General features: G+C 42.6%; 1 protein-coding gene across 4 annotated transcripts in view; it reads right to left on the reverse strand.

Moving 5' to 3' along the window:
• LOC138624495 (discs large homolog 1-like protein) overlaps positions 1-15,490 on the reverse strand; it is a 102,646-nt gene extending 87,156 nt beyond the window's left edge. The window contains exons 1-4 of one of the 4 annotated variants that reach the window (XM_069704746.1): positions 15,350-15,490; positions 14,131-14,301; positions 11,230-12,043; positions 10,307-10,403 (exon numbers count right to left, since the gene is read on the reverse strand). In XM_069704746.1, coding sequence (XP_069560847.1) covers positions 10,307-10,403; positions 11,230-12,043; positions 14,131-14,301; positions 15,350-15,368 — 1,101 coding nt within the window. In that variant the 5' untranslated portion in view covers positions 15,369-15,490. Of the gene's footprint in view, positions 1-7,381; positions 7,427-10,306; positions 10,404-11,229; positions 12,044-14,130; positions 14,302-15,349 lie in introns of those variants that run through there. The other 3 variants (XM_069704747.1, XM_069704748.1, XM_069704750.1) reach the window with 3 other exon arrangements.
• Positions 15,491-16,604: the final 1,114 nt, after the last annotated feature.

Here is a 16,604-nt window from a genome sequence, read left to right on the forward strand (position 1 = left end):
CATCTTCTTCCACAGAATACACAGAAACTTACACATGTAAAACCTTGTGTATTTTCTGTGTAATGTAATAATGAATAACTGAAAGCTTTGATCTCTCTGTGATCTTTATTTAGACATGATATAAAATGGTTTCATGGGAGGAACAATGTTATTTTGGATCCTTTATTAGATTTTTTTTTTTTTAGCTTTATTTATTTGTCTGCTGATATTTTTGCTGACTTTTGGTATGATTACATGTATATATATATTATATTATATTATATTATGCTATATTTAGATGTAGAGCATGTAAAAGCTCTAATAAACTGGATGCAGATCAACTCACGTTTGTTTGATTTCACCTTTACTGACATTAAGAAAAGGGTCATATAATTATAAAAACTATTCTGGACTCATACACTAACTTCTCTCACATATTTTGGTCTTGGGTTTTATGCAGAAACCTCACGTTGGACTCCTTCAGAATAAAACAGGGAGCTCATGTTTTTTAAGAGTTAGCGCTGGTTCAAGTGCCAGCCTCCCTAAAGTCTCTGCTTTTGTGATAAGCTAGTTGTCTTGACAGCAGCTACACACCGAGTCCCTCCGTGTTTGCCAAGGAACACATGGAGATCCTGATGATGTGTGGACATGTACACAGAGAGACACACACACACACACACACACACACACACACACACACACACACACACACACACACACACACACACACACACACACACACACTCATACATCTGGCATAGCCACAGGCGTTCTGGATCATATGACTCCCGAAACATAATGTGAGTGTAAATATAGAATCGAATGTCATCACAGCCTAAATTACTGCAAGAAAGAGAGAAAGGAAAGAAAGGAGTGAATAACAAACGGGGAAAGAGACAGAGAGGGAGAGGGAGAGGATGCTACCTCATGAGCCTAGCAGGCATGCACTACATGTTAACATTAGTAGGTCAGCCAGCACAGAAATAACTACGCTGCGTGTACTGTATGTGTGCGTGGTGACCTCACACGCTCCCGTCCAGCCAATCGTGGAGGATTCTCCATTCTACACGCTGGCCAATTAAAAAGCACGGCATACATCAACATTTCAAATACGGTCATGTGATCTGCTTTTACCAGCTGTGCAATCGGTTTTCACACGATTGAGTTTTCCTCCATATATATCTCTCATCGTCCCTTTTTAAGCTGCTGCGTGAGGACACAGGGACTCCTGCTGACACCTCACACCAACAAAAAAAACTCCTCAGAAAAGAGTTAATTGGCTGGTATTTAGTGATCATTTCATAATATGTACAACTGGTGGGAATGTAAACTGCCAGTATAGTTAAATGTTCAAGTTACTGCAGAACAACAATGTGAGAGCTCACCGTGTCGGTGGGTTTGTCACACATACAGTGCCACTATGTGGCAAAACACAGGCACAGCAGCACCCTGATAATATTTCAATATTTCCATATATATTGTATTGAGAGAACATTACAAATCGGATATTTTTTTGAGAGTTCTGAGATTTAAAATAAAGAAGAAATACTTAATTTTCTGGGTCAGCGATCAGATTTAGGCAGATCTGTGACATTCAGCGTGTTAAATCTTTTGTACCAAAGACATTTTCACAAGTTACTGTATATCTCTTCTACTGAAGCAGCATTAACACGGGTGCATCTGATCGACTCATCGGAGGCTTGTTCAAGTCGATCAACTTGCAGCCATTGTTCACCTGTTCTGAGCATTATGTCTGTACAGAACAGAGCTTACTATGATAGAGGGACACGTGGTGCCAGAACTAAGTGAAAGTGTGAGAAGTCAGATTGTTATTCTAAGTAGAGAGGAGCTGATGGTTTTCTAAGGGGCGATGCAGGGGACTCTGAAATACTTTGTGGAAAAATAATCAGTTGTACCCAAAGTACAATCAGACAAACCAACAGTGAGCACACCATCAGAATATCAATTCAAAAAGCTTTGTTTACAGAGAGTGAAAAACACCTTCATCCGAGATATAGAATTTGCTTGTCAAAAGAAGTCTCTAAAACACTTTCTCAGGTGGTCAAACCAGGTGGGATGACGTGTACCAGAAGTTCCCAGTGGAGGATTGGAAAAAAGAGATGAATCCTAGTTAGAGATGTATGACAGTAACAGGAGGGTGAATGTAAGGAGGCCAACAGAAGAGAGACTGATTCTGCAGTGTATCAAACCCACAGTGACTAATTGTGGGGGGAATATTAAAGTCTGGAGCTGGACACCTGCACCAAATTGACTTTACACCGGCCAAGGAGATAATCTCCACCCTCTGGGATGTGTGTTAGTGGAGAAAGATTCATACTGCAGCAGGATAATGACTCCAAACACATTTTTGAAGGTTTAAAGAACCACTTGAAGATCAAGGAGTCCAGACTGTCGCTGACTTTTCGTCCATGATCACCTGATTTCTACCCCACTGAACATTCCTGACATGACAAGAAGCTACTTGGCTCGTTGTCAGATCATGCTGGGAGAACACGGGTCACCAGGTTTGAACAAACTCGTGGAGTGCATGCAGCTCAAAGGCAAGTCATTAAAGAAAAAGGGGGGGAAGAACTTCTTCTTTTTTTTTTTTTACAATTTTCAAAGATTGAACTTTTCAGTGTAATTGTTAAAGTGATATTCAGATAAACTCTAAATAAATGCAAAACATAAAGCGCTGGTTGGCTAAATGTGCTATAAAAGGAGAAAAGATGGTTAATATGGGATGTACATATGCAGAAATATGCCAAGCATATGCATAATAACAGAAATAGCACACAGAAAACTCTGTCTAGATCTGAGTGTTACTTAGCTATAGAAGGGTTGAAGCCCTAATGTGTGGAATATGTTTGGGGGTTTGTGAGGACAACTCTTATCAGTGTATTGTCTGCTGAACCTTTTGCATCTATACTAAAGGCAGCAACATAAACCAGTACAAGACATGCATGTGCAATGGCCCTGATCTGCCCTCTAAAGGACGGGAGCATTCGAGGGTCACGGGTTCATGAATCTCTCTTTTGTTCAATGACTTGACTGAACTGAACTGAGATTAGCTCAGTTTCCTGCATTGGTGTTTGTATGTGTGTATAGGTTAGTATCTTTGTATGTGTGTGTGTGTGTGTGTGTGTGTGTGTGTGTGTGTGTGTGTGTGTGTGTGTGTGTGTGTGTGTGTGTGTGTGTGTGTGTGTGTGTGTGTGTGTGTGTGTAGCTTCATGGAGATTAGTCATCTGCTCAATAGTATTAGCTACCAGGAAAGTAGACCACCGAAAAACACAAGTCCATTCTGTCATACAGCCACTATTACACGTGTTCGTCAGGCTTTCATTCCTTATCCGCCTTTCAGACAGGTGATTTTATTTTTTCAGAGAAGAGCACTTGTAAATCCTTGGCCCCGGAGTTGACCCAATGTAACCAGACAAGTTGGGCTGATTGTGGCTGAGGACGGCAGCCCGGGAGCCAAATGGGAGCTCGCCTCTGGATCTGGCTTGATTTCAAAGAGGGTGACTTGGATGGCTTTGGCCTGAGGAACAGCTCCATGTAGCTGGGTCTGGGGCATGTTCAGTGACTAATTTATTGTGTCCCTTCATTAACATCCAGGTGTATAAGTGAAGTCAGTGTATTCATTAATTTAGCTTAGTTGCTAGCCTGTTAAAATGGGAACAGGAGTAAGAGGGCAGAGTCAGCACTGGGATTGAAGCGGTAACAGGCAGTTATCATTAATGTTAAAGCCATGCCCTTTGTCCCTGGACGAATTCCTTTTAATTACTCGGTTCTTTTTGGTTGTCAGCCAGCATCTGTGCCTCCTCCTACCTCTGATACAATACCTCTGAAGGGGCCTATAACACTGAAATATGTGGACGCCAACAAGAGAAAGAACATACAAAAAAAACTGTTTTTTCTTTTTAAGTGTATTTACTTAAGGATCACAGGACATGTGTTTTATCTGAGATACCAAGTAAACACACGCCTATGTTTAACTTAAAACAAGCTGTAAAACCAATGTAAAGTTTGCTTAAAAAAAAAAAAACAGCACAAACAAAACAATGCACCCGATTCTATATGTTTTACACAAACCACACATTAATCCAGAGGAAATGGCTTCTTGTAGGTGAAGTTGATTAAACCTCTGTTTGCTTTGTGAGTTACTATGAAAACTACAAGACTCTGACCACTTTCTTCTGAGCAAAGCACCAGAAAATAAACTGTATTAGAAACAAGTGAATATACCTTACATTGACTGAAGATGCAGAGTCGCAGTGGTCCATTTTCTCATGCAGCCCCCGTGCCGGCCCAGTAGGACCTACACTGGAGACCTACAGGCTTAGTCCAATCCTTTGCAACAAGTGCGGATCACACAGAGCCAATGCAAAGTTTTAACTTCTGCCAGAGGGTCTCATGAAGCGAGGCAGCCTGGGACAATGGTCCTACATCCCTGTGTTAGTCCTCCTGCAAATCCATCTCTCCGCTGCATGCATTTGGGAAGTTCTCTCCCTCTTCCTCTCTCCTCTCATGCCTTCTCCCGTTTATTAATTTGTCAGCTGTGATCTCTCCTTAGAGTTACATCACAATGCCAGCTGGACAGTTGAATAAATGGATGGAATGATACGTTTTCTGACAAGTGAGTGAAATAGTCCACCAAAGCAGGTAAGCAGTGGCCTCATGTGCTCAGACAATCAGAGATTGTCTCTCTCTCTCTTGCCCTTTGTCTCTGTAATTTTTTTTTCCACTCCTTCCTCTTCTTTGTCCGAAAATAGCTCCACCTCTGTAAAGTCTATTAGCAGCCTAAGGTAAGCCTCTTAGCGGAGACTCTTGCTCTTGTGGTGCACATGAGGCACACCAAACAACAATCACTGATAGAAGCAGAGTGGGATTTAAGACGGGATATATAAGATAAAGAGGAGAAGGTAAAATCCACATACAAACATTACCAGTGCAAACACGAGTTGCTTCATCTCCTGTACAAACCAACACAATTGTTGAGGAAGACTGCAGTTAAAGTCGGAGAGAGTGATTGATAGAGGAAATAATCAATCAGGATGAGAGAGGATGTACTTAAATACTCTCCAGCAGTAATCTATCAGTCCTGAGCTCAGGGAAACCCTCCATTTTTAAATCCACCATCTTAACAAGATAAACAAGATTAACAAGATGAATATGAGATGGAATCCCTACAGTCTGTTTGCATACCTTCAGATGTATTTGTGTGTGAGAGTAAATGTCCACTAATACCTTCTCTCATTCACCAGATTCCTTTGTTATAAATGACCATGCAGCTTCTTCCTGAGGCTTCCTTGTGTTGTCAACACAGAACTGACTAGTTATTCACACTATTGAGGATTGAACAGTCTCAAAATCACAATCCTGTATTTGCCAGCATGTCAGCAGATCAAGCTACAAACAGATAATTCCACATAAAGAGGCTCGTGAACCGGATGCCAGACAGTATTTCTGTCTGGCATCCTTTAATGCGGCAGGATGACCAAAAGCCAAAGCCAAACTCAGATTACAAGACTTTTGTTGTGATTTTCCCAAAAAACTTTTGACCTCCGAGCTTAACACAGCAAATCGTTAGACCAGCCAGAGCGGATGAGGACACAGGTGAGTCCTCATCTGATGAAGTCACACCCAAATTCATTTTCGACAGCAGCCCTCGGACCAACAGTGACAGACAGCCAATGGGAGCGAGATAGGAGTTGGACCAGGATAAACAAAATTCTCTTTGGGGCTATGAGTCCGGAACACTTTTGCATTTAGATGAGTGTTAGAGAACACGTTGCATAACTTAGTTTGTTCCAAGCACATGCTGGCCTTGACACTGTGCGAGGGGCAATCAAAAAGTTCAGAGACTGCTGCCGTTGCGCCCAAACTGAGCGTAACACACTGATGTGCACACAGCATCGACATCAGCACCTGAGTTACACATATTTTGTGACCATCGGTACGTGCGCATTTGTGATTTCAGCACGGACCTGTAACTTGAGAGCGCTTATTAAATTTCAGGGGACAGAAACTAGTTGCAGGGAGACAACGAGCCTGGGCTGTGACTCATGTTGAAGAAACCCAAGTGCCATTGCGCCAGATTCCAGTTTTCTCTCAAATGCCTAAGAACATCACAGTTGAACTCGCTGTTGACAGTCTGACCCGTGAGGGAATGTCAAAGAAAACCGACCTGGTTGAGCTCCTGACCTGACGCGCCTTCTTCGGTCGTGGACAGTTACGTTTTGCCCCCGTTGAAACGTGAACGCCACTCAAAACAAAACTAAATTCATTGCTGTAGACTTCCTGAAGCATTTCAAGGGTTTCCCCGAGTTTGACACAAAGTTTGATGTGCGCTCTCTGCTAAAGTCCATGACCAAATCGTAAAAGCACACATACCACTTATCCCAAACACCGATATTGGTGCTGATGTTGATCAAGCTACGTAACTTGGAATACTTACTCATGAAGGTTATAGATCCAGCGTGCTCTGCGCACATTACTCGTCTGTGCTCCGTTCAGGTGCGACTGGAACCATCGTGAAACTTTTCGATTGATCCTGTTGTACTATTTGCCGTTCTGTTCTAATCACAGCACACGTATCAGTGTCATTCTCCAGCCATCTATTGTTGGAACATTGTTGGAAGCCAATCTCATCTCACTCTGGTTCTACTGCTTTAAATGGGCCATGCATATCTGAGCACACACACATATGTGCATAATGTATGGGTTCAATCTTGCCAGCCTAGTTTTCCGCCCTGCCTTCGAGACCAGTCAGTCATTCAGTCAACCAGCGCATCAGTCATCTACCTACACAGCCAGCCAGTCAATCTTTTTGAAGTGTGTGTCCTATCAACCCAGTTTCCTGTCTCTCTGGGTGTCACATGTTGTCAGACCAACAGCTGAGCAACAGCTCAGCTTTCCCATTAGAGTCGCTTCACCAGAGCACAGCCTGTTCCTCTAAGATACCACCTTATAGCCTGTTCGTTCTCAAACTGCCATCTGTACAATAAGCAAACTGTCCTCAATTTGATGTGGCTAGTTGTGAGCAGATGCCGTTCGTTTCCCATCATTTACTAAACCTGCAGTTGATCATGAAAAGCTTCATTTGGATGTGGAAGAAGGATTCAGAGCTCAGTTTTCCATTCAAAATCATGCTACATTGACGACACTCAAAAACACCATGCGAGGACACCTGGGACATGTGCACAAGCTGAACGCACTGTATCAACACAAAACTTTAAGGGATCGCTGTGACGACTTAATGAATGCAATTGATCACAAAACCTTTAAAATTTAGTGATAAGAACATTTTATCTGAAGCTGAATATCCACATTGACGCTTCTCTAATGTCCTGATTCGTTTTGTCTCTACTCTCCTCCAACCCGTCCTGTTCCTGTGTCTCACCTTGGTAGTGAGGATACAGATGCAGTCCATCCTCACCAGTCCGACCGGCAAACTTTCACCAAAACATCCTCCAGCTGCAACTTTCCCGCTCCACCACTCAGCCGCTTGTTGCCGTCCGTGGCATCCCTCCGTCGTCTGTCTGTCTCCTCCTTTTCTTTCATCCCTCAATCTCTCTCTCCTCCCTTTCTCATCTCATCTCCACCTGTCCTTTCATCGGGGCGGCGAGAAAAAAGGACTTCTCCGCTAAAATAGAGGCCGACTCAGAATCATGTCAGCTGTCCCGGTGCACCTCCGCCCGCCCTCTTGTTTTCCAGCTGCCGTCTTCGTTTTATAGCAGCTGGTAGCCACATTTTGACCTCGAAGAGAGCATGGCTCGGAATATATACCGGCATGCACGCAGACCACACTCAGAGTACAAAAAAAAAACAAAAAAAAACAGGCAAACATCTAGAGACAGGCGCAGAAACGCACACACATGGATGCACAGGCAAACATTCACACAGACAGACGTGTATACGCAGACATAAGCACACACACAAATTCATATACTACACACACACACACACACACACACACACACACACACACACACACACACACACACACACACACACTACTCTGCTGTTTTATCAGGTCAGGTCTCTGTTTGGCAGGAGTGGGGGGGTTAGACTGAGTGAATAGTAACAGCGGTATAGCAATGGATGCTCTACTTTCAACTTTGACTGTGGGTATTGGTGAATTTAGAGCTTCGTATGCAGCCTGAAGCTTCACACAGAGATGGGATTTCACTCAGTCAGGCTTTTTCGAGTTACACAACATTACTACGATTGATGGCGAATTTGAAATGTTGCAACATACTGTAATATGCGTACTGTCGGAGAGCCGTGGAGCATGGAGAGATTAGAAAGTTGGGCGGAGTGGCAAATCCATGTGTCACACTCAAATCTCCACCATAACAAGAACACGCACATAAACACTATTTCCTCCTCTATTCTGGCCAGCTCTGTCCATCTGCTCTGGGTTGTGCAAATGAACACGATGACCGGGTCTCATTTTCTCCACGAAGGTTCGCTCAGCCACTCAGAAGGGCGGATCAATCAGCGACAACCGGGCGTGGCCAAGAGCAATGACACTGAGGTGAAGTGTTTGTTTGGAAGTATGGTTCCAACAGTGGAGGCAGTGGTAGAGCTGAACGAAGGGATACGACCAGTTGTAGCAACACAAATAAATATCGCCGAATTGAAGCCATCAAAAACTTCTTTTTTTTAAAGTCTGTCATGGTCATTTACATTCTGATCACACTGGGGGTGGGTCTCTGTTGTTCTATTTCTATGCACAACATACGTCTTATGGTAGTCGATGTTGATTGGTTAAAGACTGCTCCAATAGTTTCAAAATTAACCCAATTTTTACACCCATTAGGATGGATCAAGCGGAAGCCATCCCTAATGCATGGTGGCCACAAATGATCTACTCATGCAGGGAATTTGTATCTGGCTAACTAAAGACTATTTTAGTGATCATTTTAGTAATATTCATTAAACAGCATTTGATTGAAACCTTGGTCACCTGACACTTCCAAAATGTGACATTCCCCTTTTTGTCTTATTAAAAATGAATAATACTTCCATGGAGGAGAGCTAAATTAATCACTGCAGCTTCCATCACTGAGCAGAACATGAATGTGTCTGGAGATACCACTAACTTCAACGCAATACTTGCAGTATATAACTGGAAGGAAAAGTGTTGCCTGACGCAGATACAGCAGTGTAAAGAAAGCCCTTCATTACCAGCAGTTTCCCAAATGATATATTCTATCAGCAGCAGATCAAAGCAGCAGCGTGCACAGTGGAAGCCTGCGGTCAAACAGCCCAAAACAAGCCACAGCATTCAAACCCGATTTTAGCAAGATCAACGAGACAAAACTAATGTCATCAACCCTCCCTCTGAGCCCGTTCTGCTGACTCTACTGAACAATAAAATGTTACTGAACTGAATTGATTCCCTTTGTCATATTATGTAATGTGATGTAAGCCAATGTTCAAACAGCCAACCTGCATGTATGGCCTGCCCACTCAGTTCTGCCTGAGGCAGCCACCAGTAGCCTTTCAATGCATTGGTTCTAGAGGAGCCATGCTGTCACTGGTAAATCCATGTTTTACCCGACATCAAAACTTCTTCCATGACGGAGAAGTGATAGTAGACACGAAGCATAAATTCCAGGTAATTTAATTAAAAAACGTCACATTCTGTGTATCATTTAACCATATTTCTGACTTAAAAGCGCCAAGAAACCTTACCTTGAGTGACCATGTTTATTCTGTACTTAGCGAGGCAAACTGTCCTAATTTCTTTATATCCACACAAGACAAGACGATGCTAACACCAAGAGAGAAACTGGGAAGACATAGCGGGGACCTTTGGTGCAAAAGTGCCATTAACGAGAAAGCCTCGATCATTATTGGTTAAGAAGATTAAAAACATTTATTAACAAGAATCATGTGGCTCTTTCAGGTCCAAAGACAATGATGACATCATATATCTTGCATTGTTTAGCTGATGTTGCAGCGCCACAAGATAGCAAAACTTTATACTACCTGACACATGCCAGCAAAATCAAATCTGCATGAGAGAATTATAAATCTTTCCCACCTGATCATATAAATTGAAAATAAGAAGTGCATTACCAACATGAAAAAAAGGGAGATAAAGGCGGACACGTTTTCTTTTTAAATTAGTTTCTTTCAGACTCGAAGATGAAAACAAAATCTTTTTTTTCTTTATCCAGACTTGCAGCTCTCCTGGTACCCAACAACTGCCGTCACCAGAAGGGAGGCAATCTGTGTCTCACTCCGCTATGAACCGCAGAGAGATGTCCTGCAGGCTTCCTCAGGCGCTAACACAAAACAACAGGAGATGTCTTACCTTGTTGGGGGTCAGCGGGCTTATAGCTGGCCTGGAGCGGGCTGGACCGTGGCTCGGGCTAGTGGAGGTGACTTTTACCGGCCCGGGGCTGGTTGGACTGCAGAGATCAGGGAGAGAGGGTGTCTGGAGGTGAACTCTGAAAACTGTCAGTTATAATTCTGTTCTATCTATACCTGAACTCCCAAAAGCATAAAGCACTGTTGTATCATATAAGTACCCGTTACCTAACCAATGTGGCGTGCATTTATTTCACTGTACAAAGCACGGCATGTAATCTTAATGTGTTAACACAATAAAATAAATAATTTGAGACATTTTTATGAAATAAATGCACATTTTATGAATTTCTCTGAACACAAACCAAGATAGGAATTAACCTGCAGTATATTGGAGCTTTAAGATACCTCTACAAAGTGCTTTAAAAAATGTTCCTCTCACACAGACACACACACTCACACACCAAAGTTACCAGAGCTGCCGTGCAAGGTACCCGCCTACCATCGGGAGCTAAGGTAGGTAGGTAGGTAGGTAGTTACTTTATTAATCCCCAAGGGGAAATTTTTTTTCGCTACAGCAGCATTTATAGATACAGGAAAGCAATAAAATAACAGTAAAAAAATATAAAATATAAAAATGCACAGTATATACAATAAAATAGAATAAAATAAAATAGAATAATTAAATTAAATTAAAACTAACTAAACAATAGTGCAAAGTTGTTGTTTTTTTTGTTTTTTTGTTTTTTTAATTTAAACAAACAAGAAAAACAGATAACGGTGTTATTGTTGTGTGATGGATTTTGCCAGAGGTGAGTTATTGTACGGTCTTATTGCAGTGGGCAGGAATGATCTCCAGTATCTGGATTCAGTGTCTTGCCCAAAAACATTTAGGTATGTGGAGGAACCAGGGATGAACCGACATACCTCAGACGAGGTCCTTTGCTCAGCTGCCCAGTAGGACTCGTGGGGCTTCGGCTGCTGAAGGTAGATTTTCCCTGGTTGGGGGTAGTTAGACTTGGGCGGGGGGTCACTTTACTTAATCCCGGGTCCTTGCTGGTAATAGGAGCTGTAGAGATGATGGTAGCGTCTGTGACTTTGCCGAGACCTGGACTGGTGCTCGGAGTGGTGCTGTTGGAGGTAGGTTTGTCTGGACTGGTTAGAGGCACGAGGCCTTGGATGGTGCTGGAGACGAGGGCTGAGACAGTCACTAGGTTGAGGTTCGGAGGGGCAGGAAGGCTTTCTGAGGAGCTGGTGGCAGTAAGATGTGGCTTTGTTCCATTCAGTGATAATTCGAGAGATTGGTTTGTGGTTTTTTTACTGTTCGCTGGGACACCGGGGGAAGTGGCAACAGAGGGAGAGGAGGGTTTCGAAGTCTCTGCCGCAGGTGAATTGGAGGCTCCAGGTTGGATCGGAGGAAGAGGAGCACGGTACTTGACTTTGGCTGGCTGTGACTGATCCGTGCCGGACTGTGTTGAAGGGGAAGATTGCTTTGTTGCGGGTGTTCCTGATGGGACTGGAGGGGCAGGGGACTTGATTGACTTGCGTTTGGGGGCCAGCGGTTCAGCTTGGGTAGGTCCAACAGAAGCCTGGGGCTGCAAGGGACCCGGGGAGGGCTGTGGCTGGGCCGAGGGTTCTGCTGGCAGGTCGCAGGAGGCAGAAACTTTCTGAGGACCATCTATCTGGTCCACAGAACACTTGGTGTCTGCTAGGATGGTCAACTCATAGAACTCCTGGATGTCTGGTGAGAAAAGAGGAGATTAGAGCCAAGATGAATGAATGCAAGGTTTGATGGTTTAGTAAATGAGGTTATGATACATTGCAGGAATGGATCAATTGACAAAAGTCATGTTTTTTTGTTTTTTTTAAGTATACAGAAAGCTGATTTGATTAAAAAGAAAATGAAGCATAAATTAAAGTCCGAATTAATTAATCTTCTTACACATTTACATTTATCAATACAATTGTAATTTCCAAATTGAACATTTACTGCTATTTTGTTTTACATCATTTTAAAAGGGAACTCTTTGGATTTGGGACAGATGATTGAACAAAATAAGACATTAGAAAAAGTGTCACTGTGGGCTGCGGTTCTCACTGTTTTTTGTTTTTTTTGACAATTTAAAGACCAAACAGCTGATCATTAAAGATGTGAAGGGAAAAAAATTAATGGATAATTTTATATATCATAAGAATAATCACAGTCACAGCCTTAAAGAGCGCCTTGTAGAGAACCCAAATGAAGCAAAGCTAATACACTGATGCCCTCTAGTGGAAGCATCAGGCTACTGACATCACAGTCATAGAGAACAGAAACTCCCTTCTCTACTTTAAAGAGGAATAATTCATTCCTCTGTCATTTCCCTTATTTTTTTAGAAGTGTCTAGAACTGACAGAGTTTATCACAGTCTCTATTATGATGAGAGGTATCATTTCCCCCCCCTCTCTTCATACAGAAGTGACAGATAGTAAATCAAACACACAGCTGTGAGCTCCGGCTGCCAACTAAGAGATGATGAAGAGGAAGAAAAAAAGAGGTACTATTCGTATGGAGAGGTTGCAGCGGCATGTGTGTAAAATGAAAAGAAGAGTGACGAGTACAAAAATGAAAATGAAAGAGGCATTGACGGTGGAATTACCAGTAACAGAGACCCAGTCAAACATATTGTGTCTTCATCACAAGTAAGGATCAATACAAGGAAACATATTTAACTGCATTACACAGGAACAGCATTACTTCATGATACAACTTTAACACACCAGAGACAACTCAGTTAAAGGTCAAAGTTACACTCAAAACAGGAACTCAGTGAAGTGAACAGCTCTCTCTCTCACACACACACACACACAGAGAGAAAGAAAGGAGTGTTACCGTAAGTGTTAAAGGTGTGGGTGGGGCACAAAGCATGTGAGCCAAGGAACCAGTTTGTCGTCGTGCACACAGAAACACACACGCCTGGCGGTTTTATTTCTTTAAGCACAACTCCAGGTCTCGCCGAGCATCCGAAACTTCTTAGACTCTTAACTCTTTGGGGGAAGTTGCACACGGCTGCACGAGAAGCGTGCCTTTGTTCCACAAAGAGCTCTGTGTTCTCAGTCCCACCTACATCTGTGTGTTCTGATCTCCATTTTCTGGCATGTCACGTGACAGCTCAGCTCAAACGTCTTGTCGACGCTGCGAAAACTGCAGAAAGCAAACAGTGCTCCTCTCCATCTGTTGTGATCGTTCCAGCCCTTCTGCCTGCGGGCCTATTAGCCTACTGTGGCATTTAAACGCAGACATGGTCCTGCCTTCATATGAGGTCCCAGACACATAGTGTCACACTGCACTACGCCATTGAATTTTAAAACATGACACATGCTAAATGCAAAACAAACCCGGCTGCAGCAACATTGACCTCATAAACCTATATTATTATTGTGAAGAGCAATACAAGCGCAAAACTCCAGGCTGAAATGCAGATAGTTTATGTTTTATTAGTGAAGGTTTTGATTTAATGTAATCTAGAAATTGGAAAACTGCTACATCTCTCTTCATTAAAAAAAAAAAAAAATCTCTGCAAATTATTCCATGTGAACTAGTTTGCTTAGAAACTTCTTTTAACCACAAGGGTAACAGATTTATGTTTTGCTCGAACTGACGCTTTAATTCAGTGTAACTATGTAAATTGAAATACCTAGATCTCCAGTAAGACACGTTATGCCAGAGGGCAGGAAAACATGCTCGTGTATGAATTAAATTGTTGCTAAAATTGCCATAAAATGCATTTAATTCTCAGCAGAAAACACCCCAACCCCAAATAAGATGACCAAGCCAAATGTTCTTACCAAGAAGAGCACTGAAGAGCTGACTTTGGAAGACATTGATGACTCTGTCCAGAGACTGCTGCAGCTGCCGGTCCTCCTCCACTGGGCCCTGTTTGGTCTGTTTCTGGTTCTGCTGCCTCTGGTCCAGTTTGACTCGATACTGCTGAAGCAGCTCCAGGGCTCGCTGAGCATCTGAACACAACATATAAAATAGGTAACAGTAACAGGTAGGTTTTATCTTGTGAAATGGAATGACAAAATGATTATTATAATTACTATTTTCTTCTCTATTTCCATCCCAGCTGCCTGTGTTCAATACTCGGCATCAGTGTTGAATTGTTTGACGGCAAATAAAAATGGTCAGTTTCATTGAGTACTTTACATGCCCATAATTGTTTGTTTTAGAAAGATAGATCAAAGTGCATGTTCACCCTCAGCTCACTACAATTTTTTTTGTTTATAACAAATAGTGAAATTTTGATTTGTGTTGAGTAATATCTTAAGTTACTACAGTATTTGTCTGCATTGCATGGATTAGGAAGGACTATTAAACTTTATTACCATGTTTATGTAGCCTTGATGCCCTCATGCTGAAGGGCATAAGGGCAGTAGAGTTTATGGCGTAAAGGAAGGTGCAGGCTGCATTACAGTCTCTCTGAACAGCTAAATTAAACCGGAAGAACTGACACATCACCAAACTCTAAATAAATGTGCCAGCGTTCAACTTTACACGTTTATTCTGGCATGCAAATATTTCAAGCCAAATTACAGTGTCACAATGTCAATTTAATAATAGTTACATACGACTACGTTAATGGTGACAGGCCACGTGTGTGCAAATCATTTGCAGAAACCTTTTAGACACGACATAAATTGATGCATTTCAACGCAAGCCTCCGAAAGTGCTGCCGAATTAACTACACCGTCTGAATAATTAGAAAGAAAGAAAGAAAAAAAAGCTGCTTAGTTATTTTCTACAATTCGTATCTGCGTGCCAATTATCAATTTAACCTTAAATTAAGGACGTTTTTTTAAGCAAGTTTCGCGCTATCGTAAAGAGGAGCGCTTCGCGGAGCCATCGCGACAACACAACGTGCTGGAGTTGATCAAACTGATTCATTCCATGTCGTTTCCTTAACAGAACAAAAACACGAGGGGCGAATATACTTCTGGGGTGAAAATAAAGAGGGAAAATTCATGAACAAAAAAAAAAGGAAAAAAAAAAGAAGAGGTTATTTACCTTTCTGTCGCACGGGCATGGTGCCTCACGGCAGTCCTCCGCCCCCGCGACTGGTGTCTGTGTGCGCCTGTTGTTACAGATGTGAGCGTCTGTCCCGGGCAGCCTCGGAACTGGGACACCGAGCTGTCTCACCGCGACAGCCAACGCCGACGCGTCTTGTGGTTAGGACAGAAACAAAACAAAAACAACGAATAAAGTCTTTGAAAGTCCCGAGAAAAACTTTTTAAGAAAAATAACAACAGCTGACGTGACGTGTTGACAAGACGCCGCGTGGCTTTTAGTACCCGGAGTACCCGGAGTACCCGGAGTAAAGTCCTCTTGCGACTGTTTTTTGGTAAAACTAGTTCTCCATTTCTTCATCCAGGTGACTTGACTGAAATACGCTGTCCGACCGGTTAGGCGGTCCTGTGGGATGAACACACTCACACACTCACACACTCTCTCTCTCTCTCTCTCTCTCTCTCTCTCTCTCTCTCTCTCACACACACACACACACACACACACACATTCATGCACGCACCTCAAAACACCTTTAAAGCAGGTTAGAGAGGCATGATAAGCTTGTGTCTTGGAGGTATTGTCATGTTAAACAGCCATATTGTGTGCAGTGGATAAAAACCCGGTCTATTCCAGTGAGTGCTGGATTCACATCTAATCCACTCAACGCTGAGGGTAGATTTGGGTGTACAGATACTGATCTAACTCCTCCATTAGATCTATCTCACCCTTTACTCTTCCCTGCCTGAATGGTGTCCACGTGTGTGCATGCCCACCCACACACACACACACACACACACACACACACACACACACACACACACACACACACACACACACACACACACACACACACACACACAAACAGCAGGGGGGAGGACAGTTGAAAAATTACAGGTGTAATCCTAATCCTGCTGTCAATACAAGCGACTTCATCACTGTGTGGGTTTGAGTGGCAGCTATTGTCATCAAACAGTGTATTATGTTGAGTAGATTAAAACCATCCAAGGCTTGTCCCTATACTACTCTGCCTGGATCCACATCAACGACCAGGGCCGCACCTCTTTGGTTATACCAGAAAATCATCAGCCAAATATTATTGTATTTCACACATTTAATTTTAGGCGGTACGTGCCCCCACAAAATATTCCGATTTAATCCCCTTTAGAAATTGTTAAAACTCTCTTTTTATTGCAAGCGATTTAATGGTTGTTAGTAATAAAAATGTAGTAATTCGAAGTCGCTTCTCTGTGTGTTG

This window comes from Brachyistius frenatus, unplaced genomic scaffold (assembly GCF_029030835.1).
Source record: "Brachyistius frenatus isolate BFR_SWC_R1_liver_20210118 unplaced genomic scaffold, ASM2903083v1 Contig_52, whole genome shotgun sequence".
In the NCBI taxonomy this organism is placed as follows: Eukaryota; Metazoa; Chordata; class Actinopteri; family Embiotocidae; genus Brachyistius; species Brachyistius frenatus.